At 45.7% G+C, this 17,413-nt stretch overlaps 1 protein-coding gene across 4 annotated transcripts in view; it reads right to left on the reverse strand.

Moving 5' to 3' along the window:
- FGF13 (fibroblast growth factor 13) overlaps nt 1-17,413 on the reverse strand; it is a 221,411-nt gene that overhangs the window by 41,649 nt on the left and 162,349 nt on the right. For 3 of the 4 annotated variants that reach the window (XM_021405832.1, XM_021405835.1, XM_021405834.1), the window contains 2 exons: nt 11,697-11,807; nt 6,500-6,603 (listed from right to left, as the gene is read on the reverse strand). In XM_021405832.1, the coding sequence (XP_021261507.1) occupies nt 6,500-6,603; nt 11,697-11,807 (215 nt within the window). Of the gene's footprint in view, nt 1-6,499; nt 6,604-11,696; nt 11,808-13,863; nt 14,515-17,413 lie in introns of those variants that run through there. The other variant, XM_021405833.1, reaches the window with a different exon arrangement.

The following is a 17,413-nucleotide window of genomic DNA, read 5'->3' on the forward strand; positions in this document are numbered from 1 at the left end:
ACCCTGGGTTAGTTTCTACAGAAGTTCTGAGTTTATTTTCCAGTAGGTGCCCTGAAATATTGTTCCCTGTTGGTTTCATTGAGTCACAGAATCATTGGAGTTGTTAGGGACCCTTAAAGGCCATCAGGTCCAACTCCCTGCACTGAACAGGAACACCTACAGCTCCATCAGGTGCTCCGAGCCCCGTCCAGCCTGACCTTGGATGTCTTCGGGGCACCCACCACCTGTCCATGCAACCTGTGCCAATGCCTCACCATTCTTTTATTGTAATAAACTTCTTCCTTATGTCCAATCTAAATCTCCCCTCTTTTAGTTTGAAACCATTTCCCCTTGTTTTGGGAGTCCTTGAGGCCTGTCCCTATACCTCCAGCATCCTTGCCTCAGATGCCCGCCTTGCAGCTAGGCGAGCATCTCCTTGGCCTGGAGCTGGAGTAATGAGGCAGAAGAGCTGCTGAGTCACTGTGACAAGAGCTGCTCATTAACTCAACCTGCAGCACGAGAGGGAGGGGAAGCCCTTCTGGGCAGGAGATGGGAAGGCAGACAGCTTTCTAGAAGGAAGTCAAGCGTAGGAGAGAAGCCGAGTTTGGATAGCGATATTCTCTTTTAATTAAGCCATGCTCTAAGAAAGCAAGAAAATTTGGATATCTATCTAGCTCCTGATTTTGAGGATTTTTTGTAGAGCAGCAATTCAAAACCCCACATTAATACTAATACAGATATTTTTCTGGCAGACTGCAAAAGAGCTGAGCCCTGGCAGGGAATGGGCACACGTCACCCAACGGGCGCCTATGCCACCAGCACAGGCAGACAGGTCACAATGTGCAAATTCAGGGGAGAAAAGCTACACTTTACTCATTGGCTCTGCTGAATCATAGCAGTGCAATCCATCCTTTGGTGCTCTGAATCTGTGCTCTGAACTGAACATGCCAAGAACGTGGTAGTGCTCTTGTTCTCACACTCTGCAACTTGAGCTGTCGCTCGAAGCCCTTATCTGCTTACAGGGCTCGCCTGCCAAACACGCTCTGCAACGTGGTGGTAAAGAGTTGTGTGCAGCCCCAAGTCCTGGTACTCAGCATTCCTCATCTGCTGGCATAGGGCCGGGCTGAGCTGCTGGGAGCTAGCATTGTGCATCCCAGCTGCCAAAACACTCTGCTCAGGGCAAGTTCCATGTTCTACCAAGGCCATAGGAAACCACTGCACTGGCATCTAACGGCAGGTCTGTAAGGCTCTGTGCAGCTCAGTCCTGCAGCATCACTTTCTCCTTCCTAAGCTCCTCTTATAAAGCCTCATCTTAGAAGGCACTGAGCACCCCCAGCTCCCACCACCTGCAGCGAGGGCTGGATGCACAGCAGCACCTCTGTGCATCTCCAGCTCTTTGGGGATGACCTGTAGAGAAAAGCAGCATAACAGCTTGAAGGCTTTCAGCTTGCTGAGTCTCTTAATAACTCTCCCATGGGAAGGCAGTGCTCTCCCTTCACAGCTGGAGACAGCAGGCAGTCTGCCTCCTGAAATCTGGAATCACACTGATTCCGACAGAAACAAGTACCTGAGCAGAACAGCTAGCTACACATAGCCCAGCTCACAGCCAACCCTGGAACCTCACAGTCAGAGTTCCTGCTAAAGGGGAGTGCCCAGCTGGGAGCTGGTGATGCTGTAGGGATGCCACTGAGCTTCTCCCTGTTCAGATACCACCAGCATCCACCCCTGCACTGCAACACCGCTGTAGGACTGAACCCAAGTGCAGATGCTTTGCATCTGCTGAGCTTAGCTGCTGGCATAATTGAAAGCTGTGTCCATAGCTGAAGGTGTCAGAAAACATTTATCAGCACAGACTGGTCCTGCGGTGCCTGGGGACCTCACGAGAGCAGCTCCTGTCTGAGCACCGCTCCCACACCTTACCTGACCCTCACTGCCCTCTGCTATGGGGCAGCCGGAGCTGCCAGCACAATGCCCCATGTCCTTGCTGGGAGGATGCTGCACGTTCCTCAGAAGGTGTTGCAATGAAAAGAAGAATGTGCTACGGCTGCATCTGAGACCTTATCGCTGAAGAGAATGAACAACATTAAGGTGTAGTCTGTGCTTGAGCATTCATGGTAAAAAATCATTTATATTGACGTGCAAATTCAGCTAGACGAAGCTTTTGATTCTTTCCCCTATCTCTTGGTTTGCGCCATTTCCCTGAGGTGGAAAAATGCTCTTTGCCAGTAATTCATTATAAATGCCCCAGCCATTCCCATTAACTGCAGCAGGTCTCCACCGCACTGCTCAGTATTAAAATATGCCCAAACCTCTCTCCATTCCAACTCACTAAAACCATTTTTTGAACCACTCTGAGAATTTAATCACGTTTCACTATCCTGATTATAATCAACGTGCATGCTTCATACAATATTTGCTATCTGTGCAGGTAGTGAACATATATGACCATCTATTTAACATAAGAGGACAACGATGGCTGAATGCTGTCTTAGTGTAAATTATATATGACTGTTCATGGAAAATATGCAGATAGTTTATTTTTCTTGGGCTATTTTTTGAGGTTTGTGGTGGTTTGGGTTATGTTTCAGCCTATGCAGAATTCAAGCAGCACACTCAGTTCTCTTCACCTCGTACCTACATGCCTTCCCTTTAATGAACTTCACTCAGCTGCTGCTCTGTATCACCATGAGCCTCTCCCGTCAAATCAGAACCACTTTAATGAGAAAGCAATAGCTCTAGGACAACCTGTCTGACAAACAGAGCCTTAAAATACTTTTCACTCTTTTGTGCAAGATGATGGAAAACACACAAGAAATTCATAGGGTAAGAAGCCTGAAAAACTCAAGCCTACAAAGCTGGTGGTCTTCTAAAAGAAAAAAGAAAAATCAGATAAAATAAAGGCTATCCTAAAATACAAAAGGGCACGACTCATTATGTGGTTACGTAAGGTAATGATGCCATGATACAGTTTAGGTCACCTCACACCAGCATGACTCTGGTATAAGAAAGGATGAATCCAGCCTCACGCTTTCATTTTCAAGGGATGCCCAAATACCAAGCAGCAGGAAGAGCTCTGGCTTCAGTCACTCGCAACAAGGTCTCAGCAAGGAAAATCTTGAGGGTGGGTTCAGCCTGGGAGACACAGACACTAAGCTTTCCTTGACTTGGATAAGAAACCAGATAGAGTAAAACATTACAAATGTGATGGTCTGTGATATGAAGGAGCATTTTCCAGCCCCACTGTTCCTAGCGGGGTGAGCAGTCACAGCCAAGGGCGCTTCCCTTCTCTGTACTCCAGGACTTGCAACGTATCTCTGCTACAAATGTAGATAATTGTACATGTATTTTAATGTTAATATAATATCTTTTTCATTTTTTTTCTTTTTTTTTTTTGCTTAGCTGAGTTGCTGCCTTGTCCCCGAGGAGCTTTTATCATTACATTAAAGATATTATTTTTGCTCTAACTGACAGACGCCGCAAACTATCCATAACGTCTGGCAGCCAACTACAGATATCTGCTCTCTGCAGATTTATTATACTTCACTGATCCCCTCACAGAGCAAATTCACCTCGTTTTGGAGTACAGTCACTGGATCGGAAGCGAACCATGGTGCAGCCTCCTCCGAGGTCAGCTCCCTGAATCACGTCCTGCTGGGGAAAGGGGTGAGGCCAAAGGCAGAGCTCAACAAATTGGCAAAATGCATCCGCAGATATTCACCATCTGCCAATAACTGTAATGCACTGTGGCTAGGAAATATTTCCTGTGTATGTCACAGACTTCAACTAATTTGATTCAGAAATGTTTCAGGCTGAAAGGCACCACTGGGTGCATGCACAGACAGCAGCACAGGGCAGGGAACAGGGATGGCACAGCAGTAGGGTACCTTTCAAATCATTCCCCAAACGAAACTGTAACCTTTGGCAATGCACCCTGAAGGAAACGGCGCAGACACAAACACAAACGAACCTTTGGGATCACAATAAAACTGAAGGCACGTGATCATGACATAGACCAAGATATTCTCTCTCCCTATTTAATTGTATCATCAATGCTAATTGCATTTCTCTCTGAAAACAGTGCAACTATCTGTTGTCGTTATCTACTATTGCAGCACATTTCTATTTTTCCCCTTGTTCTTGCTTCCAGAGTTCGTCAGTGTTTTACGGTCCTTTAGCTGCCGATCAATCCCATGTTGCCATCTGCCTGCTCCTGACAGATCCCACTCAGGAACACCTCCCTGCAGGGGCTTGGAAAGCCTCGGGATGTGTAGATGGATGTCATTTACTCGAGCTGATCTCTTCCACGGGCCCCCTGTTGGCATCCCTTGAACAGGTGAGCGTTCAGCTGGTATAAATCAGCCGTGCTCTTCTGGGACTCATTTACATCAACCACAAATCCAGTCCAAAATACAGAGCTAATTTCTTATGTATCAGACTGTCAGGCTGTATCCCTTGCTGAAAGGACGATTATCAGCAAAAGATGAGCTAGAAACACTTAAAAAATGGTGCTGGAGCTGTAATCCCAAACCTGTTGACATAGCAGGTGAACCCTATCAGGCTGAAAAATATAAGAACAAATACAAGAAAATACAGCTGCCTAATAAATAAACAACTTGACTGTTGTTACTAACGGAAAAACAGAGGGATGTTGCCTGCTAATTTTACAGTAACATTATGTATTAAGTTCACAGAAACAAAAGGATTCAAAGATGACACTATGCATGGTAACACACGAGAACACATAAAGACCTCTCTCTAATCCATGCTAACGAAACCCAGAAATGACCACCAAGACGAATCTCCGAGCTCTGCCTACAGTGTGCAGGTACCTATCAGACTAACAGCTGGAATTCCCCACAATAAGTCATGAGTTCAACACGTGTCCAGACAACACTCTCAGACGTATGGTCTGAGTTTGGGGTGGTCCTGTGCGGAGCCTGGAGTTGGACTCAATGATCTTGATGGGTCCCTTCTAACTCAGGATATTCTATGATTCTCATTCTTATATTCCATTACAGTCTCCTCACATTGAGCGATACTGGAAGTGACGGTCCCTTCGACTTCATGTCTCTGCTGTAGGTCTGAATCTGTCTGCATTCCGTTTTCTCCAACTTTGCAAAAATTATTGCACCTTTGCAAAAATAGATCTGACTCTCCCAGCATGCATCTGGCAGCAACAGAACTGATGCACTCCAGCCAGCACGTCTGCTGCGCGCAGTGATGGAATTTCACTTTATTGCACAAATTGCTCTGTCCTACCCCAACACACGGCTCAAGAGGTGACACTGACAGAGGCGGAGCAGTGCCAGCAGAATCCCACATGGCGCAGTGCTGTTGGTGAGTGGGCAGCCAGCAGATGCCAACGTCAATGAACACGCACGGTGTAGACAAAGGTGCATGAGCAGCGCAAATGTAAATGGCACTGTGCGCTACAGGACCGTGACTACACAGGATTAAGGGAGCTTTGCACGACCTGGCTGTGTGGCCATAGCCCTGCAAACAGATCAGTGGATTAGCAACACTGAGCAAACAGCCAGAGCAGAAAGAGAGGTGGAGTTCGACGCCGCTCACTGCAATCTTACTCTGTCCCGAAGCATACTCAGCTCTAATTTGCTTTTGCTCTCGCAGAAAAAAGAGGCAAAGTTCACTCCGTGTCCCAGCCATCAGGATTGCAAAACAAATGGGAGATGTATGTTTATTTAATTGTTACCAGCATTAAAGGCATCTTAAGGGAATCATTCTTAAAGGCGAATAATTTGTAATAGATAACAAATTGCATTTTCCTCTGCTTTTTTCCTTGGGAAAAATCTGTTAAGACTTTATAATTAAAACTCCTGAACATAATTCAACTATATGCTTTTAATTGAAAAATTGTCTGTTTTTCAAAAAGTTCTTTCTCCTTTTTTTTTTCATGAAAACAGTGTTCACTCTCTTGAGAAATGTCACTGAAAATTATTAATTGACATTCGTCATCAAAACAGCTAAATGAAACGCTCCTTTACTCACGCAGCATCTTGAAGCCCTATGATTTTGGCACCCGATTCCATTTCTGTTTGAACATCCTGGCCAAACAAAAAATGACTTTCTCTAATCCCTTTTAATAACAGCAATGGAGATGATATGGGAAGATACAAAATGTGCTCAGGCATGCGTGTGATTCACCACGTTGTCCTTTTTCCTCCCTACCCCACACTGATTAGCGTAGTTAGCCCGCAGTGACCAAGGGAGAGCTTCCTGTCTGATTTGGTTTTGCGTCTTTTTAATTTTTTTTTAAATTGATTTCACACTTCAGGATCATTAGTTTGCATCTAAGGCGCTGCGGTTTGATTCCATACATTCCTACGTATTCACAATAGAAAAAAAGAGCAATAACCTAAACAAGAACATCACCACTAGACCTAATCCACTGCCAAAATCCATCTCTATAGGTTACAATTGGATTCCTTGAAACAGCAACCTATTCATTTACTGAGATCTTAACAGAATTTAAGTGAGAACAAAATGACAAACATGTACTTACTGATGTGTATAGGTATCCTTCGCTGTTCATTGCCAGATACAATTTTGTTTGAACCCCCTGAATCGCCACCACTCGTAAACCCACAGGTATGAGGTTAAACAACGCTGGGAGAGAACGGAGATGGAAAGCAAAATTAATCCTTTACAGTATGCAGATTAGATAGAGCATTAAGCCGTAATTACTAGAACCAAATAAAAAAAAAACGTCTATTCATGCATATATTAATTTCCGTGGGTGCCACGGAACAATACTGCTAATATCTTTGTCTTGTATAGCAATTTCTAGCAATAGCTCAGAAATTATCTACAGAGGATAATCAGTGCATCTCCCCACTTCGGCATGAAGGTGGTGGATTGGAGGTCCTGCGAGCTGAGCTGACTTACCTGCCTTGTGAGTGCAATCCAAGGGCTGAGCACAGTTGAACATACCTTTATTTTTTTTTAATGATGATAAACGTGAAAAAAAAAATAGAAGAAAAAAAGAAAACCCCAAAACAAACAAAAAGTTTCACAAAATGATCAATACTTTTTTTTTTTTTTTTTTTTTTTCAAATTCAGGAAACAGTTTTTGGCCAAAAAAGAAATGCAGAAAAGTTAAAAGCCCTCATGAGCATCTCAAAGCGTTTCCACTCAAAACTCCTTGGGATTTTTTTTTTGCTCTTTTTGAGAGGAAAATGAGTTTGGAAAAACAATGCTAAATAACTTCAAAATGAAATGAAATGACAGCGTATTCTTTAGATCAAACCCAAAATTTGTGTCTTCAAAATTGAGCTTGCACTTTTAGTTGCATACATGCTAACAATGGCAATATATATAAGCAGAGAAACCTCTCTTCGGGAAAATGAAGATACTGTTTTTTAAATGGCAAATTAACAAAACAAGCAAAGCTCTGCCATAGCTTACATTCTTGGCTATGTTAAAACCAAGGACAAGTAACAATGAGTTGAATACAGTGCTCTGTGTTTGATATGGAGGGTCCAAAATTGAGAGGAAGTTAAGAAAATTCTCAATTTATCATTACCCCATGTGTCTCCTTCCACACTTCTGAGTAAGGGCAGAGATAGGGCAAAGCAATGCCAAACTGGCTTACATTTCTAGCCATCAATTCCTTGGCTGCAGAACCCCCGTATGCTTCAGGCTGAAGTTTGGTATTTATGGGCAGTGTCCGAAGCCAATTTAAAACTGAATGATGAATCTGAAATATTTTTACTATTTTCAGAAAGGATGATGACCCATTATAAATACCTTTTTCAGCCTGACAACATCCAAACGGCCATGTTTAATTAAAAGAAAATTTGCAGCCTGACAGCATTTAATACAGATCCTAAATTCTGGGAGTGGGGTTGTCAGGAGCACATCTGTCATGGTTTTATGGTTTCTCATTGGTAAAAGTTGCTCGTAACCTTCCAAACAGGGAAGCGCACATGGATGCACGTCCTGTGTCAGTGAAGGCAAGGCCAGAGGTGATGCTGTGTTCTAGGGATGAAGACTTAAATTTTGGTGAAATCAGACTCTCTGCTCAGTCAGACAGCTGGACGAACACACGGACACGTGCAGCCACCCCTCACACCAGCCTGCAAGCACAAAACCAATGGAAGTGGCTTTCTCGTCACTAAAACAAAATCCTCTAATTCTCTGCTGGTTTTAGCAAACAAAACGGAGACTTTGACTAAGGGAAATGCTCTGTTATGGATTCCTCATTTCTTCTAGCAACTGCTTGAATTTTTCTGTGGGAGAAAACAGTCCGTCTGACTCAGTGAGCACTCCTGTGGAGAGCCCACTTCTGCAGCTCAGCCCCCAAAAAGCAGCACCTGATCTCCCTGTGGGCAGGAGAGCGTAACTGAGAGCTCTGTATCCAAGCAGAACCTGGAGATCTCTTTTGAAAGATGCTTTTTTTAACGGTGCATTTCAGAGTGGGGCTTTCAGGTACTTTCAACACAAGGGTACGAGTACGGGCTCCTGCAAACAGTGCTGCCCACAGATGCACTAAGCACAAGGCAAAGCTGAGGACAGTCAGGAAGATGGAGCTCACAGCTACAAGGAACAGAGATTGGTTTTAGCGAGCGATTCCTGGCTGTGCTGTGCTTGGCAAAGTGAGCAGAGACAGGATGCTGGGGAACTCGCTGCGGCGGGCGCTCAGCTGCTCTCCTCCGCAGCTGAACGTGTTTTCCTGCCATAAACGTACACGCTCTATTTTGAGGCGAGGCGAGCGGCGGGCACGCTCAGAAGCTGGTGTCTATGTTGGTGGGATTGGCAGCTGACTGTCGGAAGTTGCAAAAAGGGCCGTGGGGGAGTGCTGCTGGCTCTGCATCACGGCCAAGAGCAGAGCCACGCTGCACCCTTCTCTGCAAACACCCCCTGCCATGGACAGCGGGTAAGAGATGCTATTGCATTTCTGGTGGTTGACTCCCGAGGCTGGCAAAAAAGCCATGGGAAAATAAATTGTTCACTATTGACAATCAGTTCGCGTTAGCCCAAAACAATGCAGTTATTTGCATCCTCGCCTTTCCCTATTACATTCGCACTGTGTAAATTAAGGACATAATATCCATCGTAATGAAAAACTTGGTGGTGCCTAAGGGAGATATGATCTTTGCTATAGCTGTTGTGCGATACATGCTGACAGAGAATTAGAGCTGTAAAATAAAGAGGCAGTGGCCACAGCTGGATTTATTAACGTATACAGTGCTGTGAGGTCCGTGTCATTGTTGTCTCGGCCACCTGGCCTTCCATACACTGACCACGGGGCATTGTTTCCTATATTTCCTTATTATATAAGTCCTCAAATCTCTGTGTCGTGCCAAAATCGGGGAATAAATTCTATCTTGATTTAAAACCTTGCCCTATTTAACACGTTTAATGAGGCAGAATCTGGTTCTCAGCCAGGAAATCCTTTCCACGAGGCACTTCCTCAAATTACATGGACTCCTGGCTTAAAACAGCTCCTCACCCTGATGGCTCGCTTCCTGCCTGTGCTATGCTCCAAAACCTGAGCTTTCTTTTGAACTCCTCACAGTCATAGATGCGACCTTGTTTTGGTGAAGGACTGCAGAGATCGCAATAATTGCTCACAAGTCAGAGCCAAAGAGCATCTTCAGGCAAACTTCCCACCAGCTCTGGGTACTAAATGATGGAGAAGGCAGACCCCGGGGGCCAGGCTGCTGTCAGGAGCCTGAAAGAGAGGATGCAAGCTCTCCTAATCCCTGCAATGAACAGGGAAGGCAAATGCTGACATTTAGTAAAGAGATCAGGTAGGTTACCATTCTGGTTTCCTCAGCCCCAGCATTATGCCATCACTTTGTTGGCAACAGTTGAATCTGAGGATGTTCCCCTTATTAAGGGGAGTTTTAATTATGTCAGTGCAATGCAAAGCAAATAGTCTTAGAGCAAGTGGTTGGTGGAGTTGGCAAAAGGGAAGAGCTATGACATCCCTTGGGGTGCAAAGGAGGACAGAAGGGAGCAGAGAGGGGGTTCTCCTCCACAGGGAAGGCCCTGTGGGGCATGAATATGGGGTAAAGGAGAGAGATCTCTCCAGAAACTGGAGGAAAGGATTTTAGTGGGCCTGATCCACTCAATATTCATGTGAGCCAGGCTCCAGGGGAGGCCCATTATATGGGCTCTGACCCCTAGCACTAATCTATTTCTCTTGATAATACCATTAACAAAAATGTTGCCATTAAAGTAAGTCCAGTGCCGTGGGACTTTCAGGTCTATACATTTATCTTACATAAAGGAGGAATATATACAAAACTATTTTTTTTAAGACAAAACCCTCCTGTGTTCTGACCGCAGATTCACAATCAGTTCTGAGCTACTTCCATTACATTTAAGTGTTCAGTGCCTTGGAGGGCCAACGTCCAGCAACCAGTTTGTAAGGTTTGCTTGATAATCTGTCAAGTTATGGTAAATGTAAGGACACAGTGGAAATAAAAACATCTTAGAAATAGATGTGTTGACACGAATGTCAAAAGCACAGATAAGACTTAAATTTTATCTTGCTTAGAGTGTCAGAATCCTCACGAGAGGAACTCCAAGTAACGTATTTAAATGAAACAATCCCTTCAAAAATGATACGCAGTTTCAGATGTCTGCTCTGGTACATCAAAAGTTTATGACAGTATTATGCAGTAATGGAGAAAGTGAAGTTTCCCTATTTCTTCTTCTTTCTAGTTTTTATTTTTTAAGGGTAATTAGCAGAATTACTCTGAAAACCCGAACCAATCTGCACTGATCCGTCGTGATTTTCAATCATTGTAAGATCACTCCCTTGAAGGAAAAGCAACATTTATGGTCCGTAAGTGTTCCTCTTGGAGGAGCTGTCGTGCCTGCACAGAGAACTCAGCAACACGGCAGCACCCGACCAGCACTGCTCCGCTCCAGCCCTCGTGCCATCTTCCCCACTGCAGTCAGCACCTTGTAATAACTAGAGGTGTTTGTAAAGGGGCAGGTCTGCCTGGTGATTTCCCAGTTGGATGTCTAAGTGGTCTGACACACCTTCTCCAACTCTTTTCCTCTGAATCACTTTCAGAACAGTAACTCACTTTAAGCTAAACGGTACAGATATCTGAAACATTTGCATATTCTATGAACACACATCAAATCTATACTCTGGTTATCATCTCTTGTTCTCTATTAACTCTCAAAATTGTTAAGATAAATCCACAGATATTTTTTTTTCCCTGCAGAAAAGCTGGTTGAAATCTGAAGGTATAATTAAGTTCAGAAGGGGTAAAAAAAAAAATAATAATAATAGGGAAATGTGAACTTTAAAATGATGATGAACTCTCATTACGTGAGATAACGCAGCTCTGTTTGAATGAGCCCCAGTTTCAGAGTGGAGATAGCGTTATTCTATTTCAGGCGCTCTGAGTAGGCGAGCAAATTTTCCCTGTTGAAAAAAAAAAAATCTAATAAAATCCAAAGGACAGCAATGAACTTCTCTAGATTACCATGGAGATAACATTTGCTTTGTTTGTCATATGTGTCATCATTACTTTTCTCTAGTTCGTTATTCCTGTAAGTGATTTGTATTTGCATCTCTTTCAGACCCAGTAAGTCTGAAGGAGCTCAGCGCCGTGTGCGCCCTGTTAATGCTGCTGCCACTCAGTCACTGTAGGACAACAATTTCTGATGGACCCACATGGGAAGAATGAGACACCACAATTCACAAACACACCATTTATTCTCGTGTCACTTACTATAACTACTGTCCTCCTCTTTTGTTCCATCAATTGTTCCATCTGCTTGCAACTGCAAGTGGTATCCTTGCCTGCTGTATAGCTTTGTTACTATACCTTTAAGCTGAGGCTCTGTAAAAAAACAATAGTGAGATTAATGTGGGAAATCCTGATGTGCCATTCCGAGCGAGCAGGATGCTAAACACAAATGTCCCGGTTTCTTCTCAATGCTGAGATACGAGAAAAGATCCAAGGCAGAAGCAGGGCAACCAGCTTTGCAATACTTTTTGCTTAGAGTGAGATCAAATCAATGTCTATAAAATCAATTGCCAAAATGATTAAATGCCACTTGCTATTGTAATGAAGGTACAACATTAAAATCTGCTTCTAGCAACTACAAATTCCAACGGCGTGCTGCTTGGCCTCAGGAGCTCAGCCCTATCTCATTTAAGATTAGAAGCGAGCTTGGCAAAGAGTGCATTCTGCTTTTTAAAAAGGTGTGATTTCTTAAAAGGAGAGGGAAAAGAGGACTACTACGATAGTGCTGATGGGAGCTGTAGTGACAGCTGAGAGCCTAAATATATAGCAGCAAACATTTGCCACAGGAACTGCTGCAGCTCTAATAAACAAACCCCCATTCTGTGCTCCTCCAAAGAGTGCAGAGCATCCGAAGTGATGAACTACTCAATGAACATATGGGGAATGGAGGGGGGAACCCTGAAATCCAGCAATGTGTGGAACTGCAAAATAAATATTACCATCAGGGTTAAGGAAATTATCTCGTCAGCTAGAAGAAGAAAGATCAAAACAACACATACTTTAGAAAGATTTCTTCTTTTCTTTTTCTTCCCTTTTCATAACCATCCTCATATTCACAGTTCAAAAGTGAAATATCTCAAACACTTTCAGATCATTCTAGACCAACCTGGCATTTGCTGTCAAGTCTGGCATTTAAAATATCTAGGTAATGCACCAGGAGTAATTGGGAAAAAAAGGTCTACTTCCACTGAATCCCAATGACATCTGCATTGTAGTCATTTCACACAAGTCTGCTTGTCAGGAGGTGATGCATTCTCTGCAGCTCGCTCCACGACAACTTACTTAATTCAGAGATAAACCCACTGGGGAGACACGATGTGTCATTTCCAACTTCTAGTGCCTGGGTAAGAGTCCTTGTTTTTATAATCAAAGATATTAGGGAGCTCTGCTATCAGCCAGCTCCTTCATTTTAGTAGGAGCTGAAGGCAAAAGGTTATGCCAGTTTGTGTTACTTTCTATTGCAGACTTTTGGAATCATACAATCGTTAAGGTTGGAAAAGATCACTAAGATCATCTAGTCCAACCATCAACCATCCCCACCATGCCCACTGTAATAAAGGTACTGATGGATGCGCAATCCTTATTCACCAACCCATCTGACAAAAAATTAATCAAAGCACTGCTTTGGCATTTTAGCCATCCCACATCCCAGTGCTGCTTGCCATCTATGAGCAAGGCAGCCCTTGGGTGGCTGCTGGGAAAGGCAGACAGGCTCAGTGGCTAACAGCACCACTGTCTGAGCACAGCGAAGCGATCACAACATTACTGGAGGGTTTTGCTCCTCCCACATACAAAAACCCACTTGGATCAGGGACCAAGCCTTCACGCCTGATCTTTAGCACCTCTGACACAGAGGAGATCGCACCTGCAGGCAGCTGCACGCGTGAGATTCCTCGAAAGGAACAGGGTGCTGAAGCAAAACTCTGGAAGGTGCCAGCAAAAGCAAAAAGCCTCTTCTGCAATCAGCAAGTAAAGCAAGGCACTGGCATTCTGCAAAGCAGGAGGACAAAAACAGATCTCTAGTGCTAAGTTATTTACCGTACAGCTGAAGGAGGTGCTAACACCTCCCCCACAAATAAATCACGTGTGTTTGTATATGTGTATGTGTAAAACAGCAAGATTGCTGAATTACCAGTGCATGGACACACACACAGGTGTGCAAGTGAGGCAATGGTGTGCGTTATCTAAATAAACTGGATGAACATGAACAGGGAGAGGACTGGCATGGGGTACCCATGTCTATCAGATCATACACGCCAAGATGGCAATACCTGCACACCCATTTTACCAGCCCCAAGGCATTCCCCGCAACTGATGGACAGCACCAAATAAAACAAACCAACCCCCCGAACACAGAACCCTTGCCAACCTGGTCGCCTTCTTCGCCTTTTCTTGGAGCCAAAGAGTTTGACCCTGGAAAACACATTCAACTTGTTCTTGTCGCAGCTTCCCTTGCTCTTGCTGGGGCTGTTGACACACTTACAGGCATTGGACTTCTCCCGCTCCCTGGCTTGTCTCTTCTGGCGGATCAGGGAGCTGGCGATGGCTGCGGCCATGGCCGCCACGGCCCCGGTGCCACCGGCGGGTCAGGCACGCGGGGTCTGCTGGCTGGCCACAGGTGCCAGAGCCAGCATGCTGCTCGGCCGTCCCCAACGTCGGGGCAGCCGCCACCCAGCGCCCACCGGCTCAGAGCCCAGGAGGCGCCGGAGGGATGCGCGCACCGCAGCCCCGCGTCAGGATGCAACAGTTTAGGTCAAAATGGTTTTGTCGGCTGGGATTTTCCCCTTTTGATTTTCTGATGCTTCTTTTTTTTTTTTTTTTTTTTATTTCTCCCAACTTCTGGCAGAGGAAAGTTTGCAGGGAGAAGTGAGTGTTTCCACGGAGATCAAACAGATGACTTCCAAGACATCCCTCCGCGCTGCTCCAGACGTGCTATTCACATGCAGAAACGGCACATCCACTTGGTGCAAGATCATCGCATCTCTCCTAGCCCCAATTTCTCCAGTTAACTTTTCTCCCCACCCATCCCCTCCCCATTCAAATCCCAGCAAACACCTGTTAGACTCCAGCAGGCTCTGTCCTGTTGTAGGGCTTTTTTCTGAATCCTTTTTCCTCCTCTCCCTTAAAGAAGAGATCCGGAGCAAGCAAGCGGCGATGGAGCCACAGGGAGGAGATGCCAGCGCCTGGAGCCTCGGCTGCCTGCTGCCGAACGTCTTGGGAAGCCTCTCCTCTCCTCTCCTCACAGGTGCAGCTGCTGGCGCATCCTCCCCTCCGCAGGCACGTTCGGTTTTTGCATCGCAACACTTGTCACCAGGCGGTAAACAGGCACGCTCTCCTGGCACCCCCGTGCCGGCAGCTCGGCGCAGATGCTGCAGCAGCCGTAGTCCTCCAGCAGCGGATGCACGCACTCGCGCACACCCCACGAACTGTGCGTTGTGTGCAGAAATGAGGCGACGCAGCGAGCCCCTTATCACCACCTCCTCCTCCTCCTTTCCTCCTCCTCTTCTCGCCGGCTCTTTGTGCCCAGAGGTGCGGAGCTGCGGGTGCTGGCACACGGCAGCTGCTGTCCCTGGATGTCCCCAAGGGCTGTGGGTACCTGGCGGTGGCACTGCTGCGTCCCGGGGAGGAGCAGACACCCAAACAAACGTGACCGCGGTGAGCAAATAGCCGGCACCAGGTTTTCCAGAGGGGAGCACGGACACCTGGGCCAGCGCGGAGAGGTGCCTATCCCCAGCCACAACCCAGCCCTTCCCGCATCAAGCTCCCCCCTCTTCCTCACTGATTTATTGAAGGCGATTTGCTTCTCTCTCCCCTCGCACCACCTCCCCGCTCCAGTCCTCCAGCAGACACTCAAAGGCGATTCCCCCGCCGCTGCAGTGTTCTCCCTCGTCCCTTTGTCCCTGTCACGGTGCTTCCGTGTCCCCCGGGGGCTGCGGCACAGAGGGAGGACCTGCAGGGAGCAGGAGCAGCGCTGAGAGCAGCAGCGCCGGGTGCCACACCTGGGCACCCACCGCGGTTATTGACCTGCAGAGCAGGCACCGGATCCTGCATGCATCTGTGCCCAGGGACACAGGAAGCAGGAGGTCCTGGGGTCTCTTTGTGACACCCCCCTCCTCGCTTTTCAGCAAGCTTTCAACAGCTGGAGTCTAAAATAAAGGCAATTCAGGCTAGAAACAAAACGGAGATTTGCACTCCTGAGGACAAGCAGCTCTTGAAAGAATTTATCCCGGAGGCAGAAGGGGTTTGCAGTCCCTTGCAGGCTGAGGCAGAGTAGGATGTCCTTGGCAGTGGGGGGCTGAGGGCTGATCCTTGCAGGAACTGAGCTCTGGAGGGCCACAACGGCACAAGGCTTCAGCCAGCTGAGCCCTGAGCTGTGTTCTGTATGCCCTGCCCCAAACCTGGGGCTATGGAGCGGGGACCAATGCAGGCAGACCGGTGTGACAGCACAGGATTTCAGGCGTGATTTCAGACCCAGCCATGCATCGCAAGACACCTGCCCCTTCTTCCTCTACTCCACACACCTTTGGCAAAGCCACATGCTGCTCTCCTCCTTCTCCAGACATGCACACTGTGGGCACAGGCACCCACAGCGGAAACTGTGCCACCAAATATCATTAAACATCACACGCTCTGTCTCTGCAAACATTACAGTCCTTCCCTAGACTAGAAACAGCTCATGATGGGATCTGTTTCCTCCAACTGGGAACTCCTGCCCAATGTAACATGCTGCTTGGCCAGGCCTTAATAACAGAAATTCCCATAATCTGCAAGTTTTAATACAATGTCGGTCTGAAGGTATTGCGTGCCATCACAGCCTGAAACCTTCATAGCTGATGCAGTATATTAGAGGTGGCAGCCCCACATCTCCATCCTCAGTGCTCCTCTTCTGCACAAGGTACATGCATAGGTACCTGTCTTTATATATGAGGCACCTCACAGCATTCACACATTGATATTAAATAAATGCTTCTAATTTCTTATTTGGATAAATAGTAGGATACGAATAACTGTAATTCATGAGTTCCACCACTACCCTCATCTGCCGGCCCACAGAAGACATATGAATGCCAACCCAAGGGACAACCAGTTGGATATCATCAGTAATAACTCATCCCAACCAGCTCACCAACAACGCATTGTGAGTTTTGCCATCAGTCACAAGTGGGACTTGTTTTTCCTGAGACTCACCCATTACTTCATAAATATTCTGAGTTTGGAAAACAGCGTTTGATCTTCAGATCAAAGTGAAGCTGCTTCACTCTGATCTGTCCTATAGGTCAGATGACATTTCTTTTTCACAACAAATAACCAGAACGCAGAATTTGTCTAACCTTGAAAATCCTGGGGAAAAACAGTATTTAGGATACCTTCCTGCCAGCATTCCAGTGTGCACGCTTAAAATCCATCAAGAAAACTCATTTGCACAAATGTTCCTTGACAGATAACTAAAGAGAGGAATAAAAATAGCATATATGCATAATCAGATTTAAGTTTCCAAAAACAGTCCTTCAGGGTTGGTCTTTTTTTTTTTTTTTTTTCCATGATCATCCTCTTCATCTATCGGCACTCCTACAAACTTGTCTTCATTTACTATAAATGGCACATGAAAATGAGGATCTTGTTGGGAAAATGACTTTGGTATAGAAGCAGTCTTTGGACTACTTCAATTTTACAGATCCAAAAAAAGGAACAGCTTTATTTTCTTTAAACAGCAAGAGCTGATCACTCCCCACCACGCTAAAAAGGTAAAATAAAATAACTTTCCAAGCAATGTTTTGAATGTAGAAGGCAACCAGGCACTCCTTGAACATATGCTCTCATTCTTTGCTTGCCATTATTGTAACTGGGCAGACATAATGCTAAAACAAAAACCATCAGCCCCATTTCAACCAGGAATGAAGCACCTCTTAAGAAATGAG

The sequence above is a fragment of the Numida meleagris genome, chromosome 8 (genome assembly GCF_002078875.1).
Source record: "Numida meleagris isolate 19003 breed g44 Domestic line chromosome 8, NumMel1.0, whole genome shotgun sequence".
NCBI classification, from domain to species: domain Eukaryota; kingdom Metazoa; phylum Chordata; class Aves; order Galliformes; family Numididae; genus Numida; species Numida meleagris.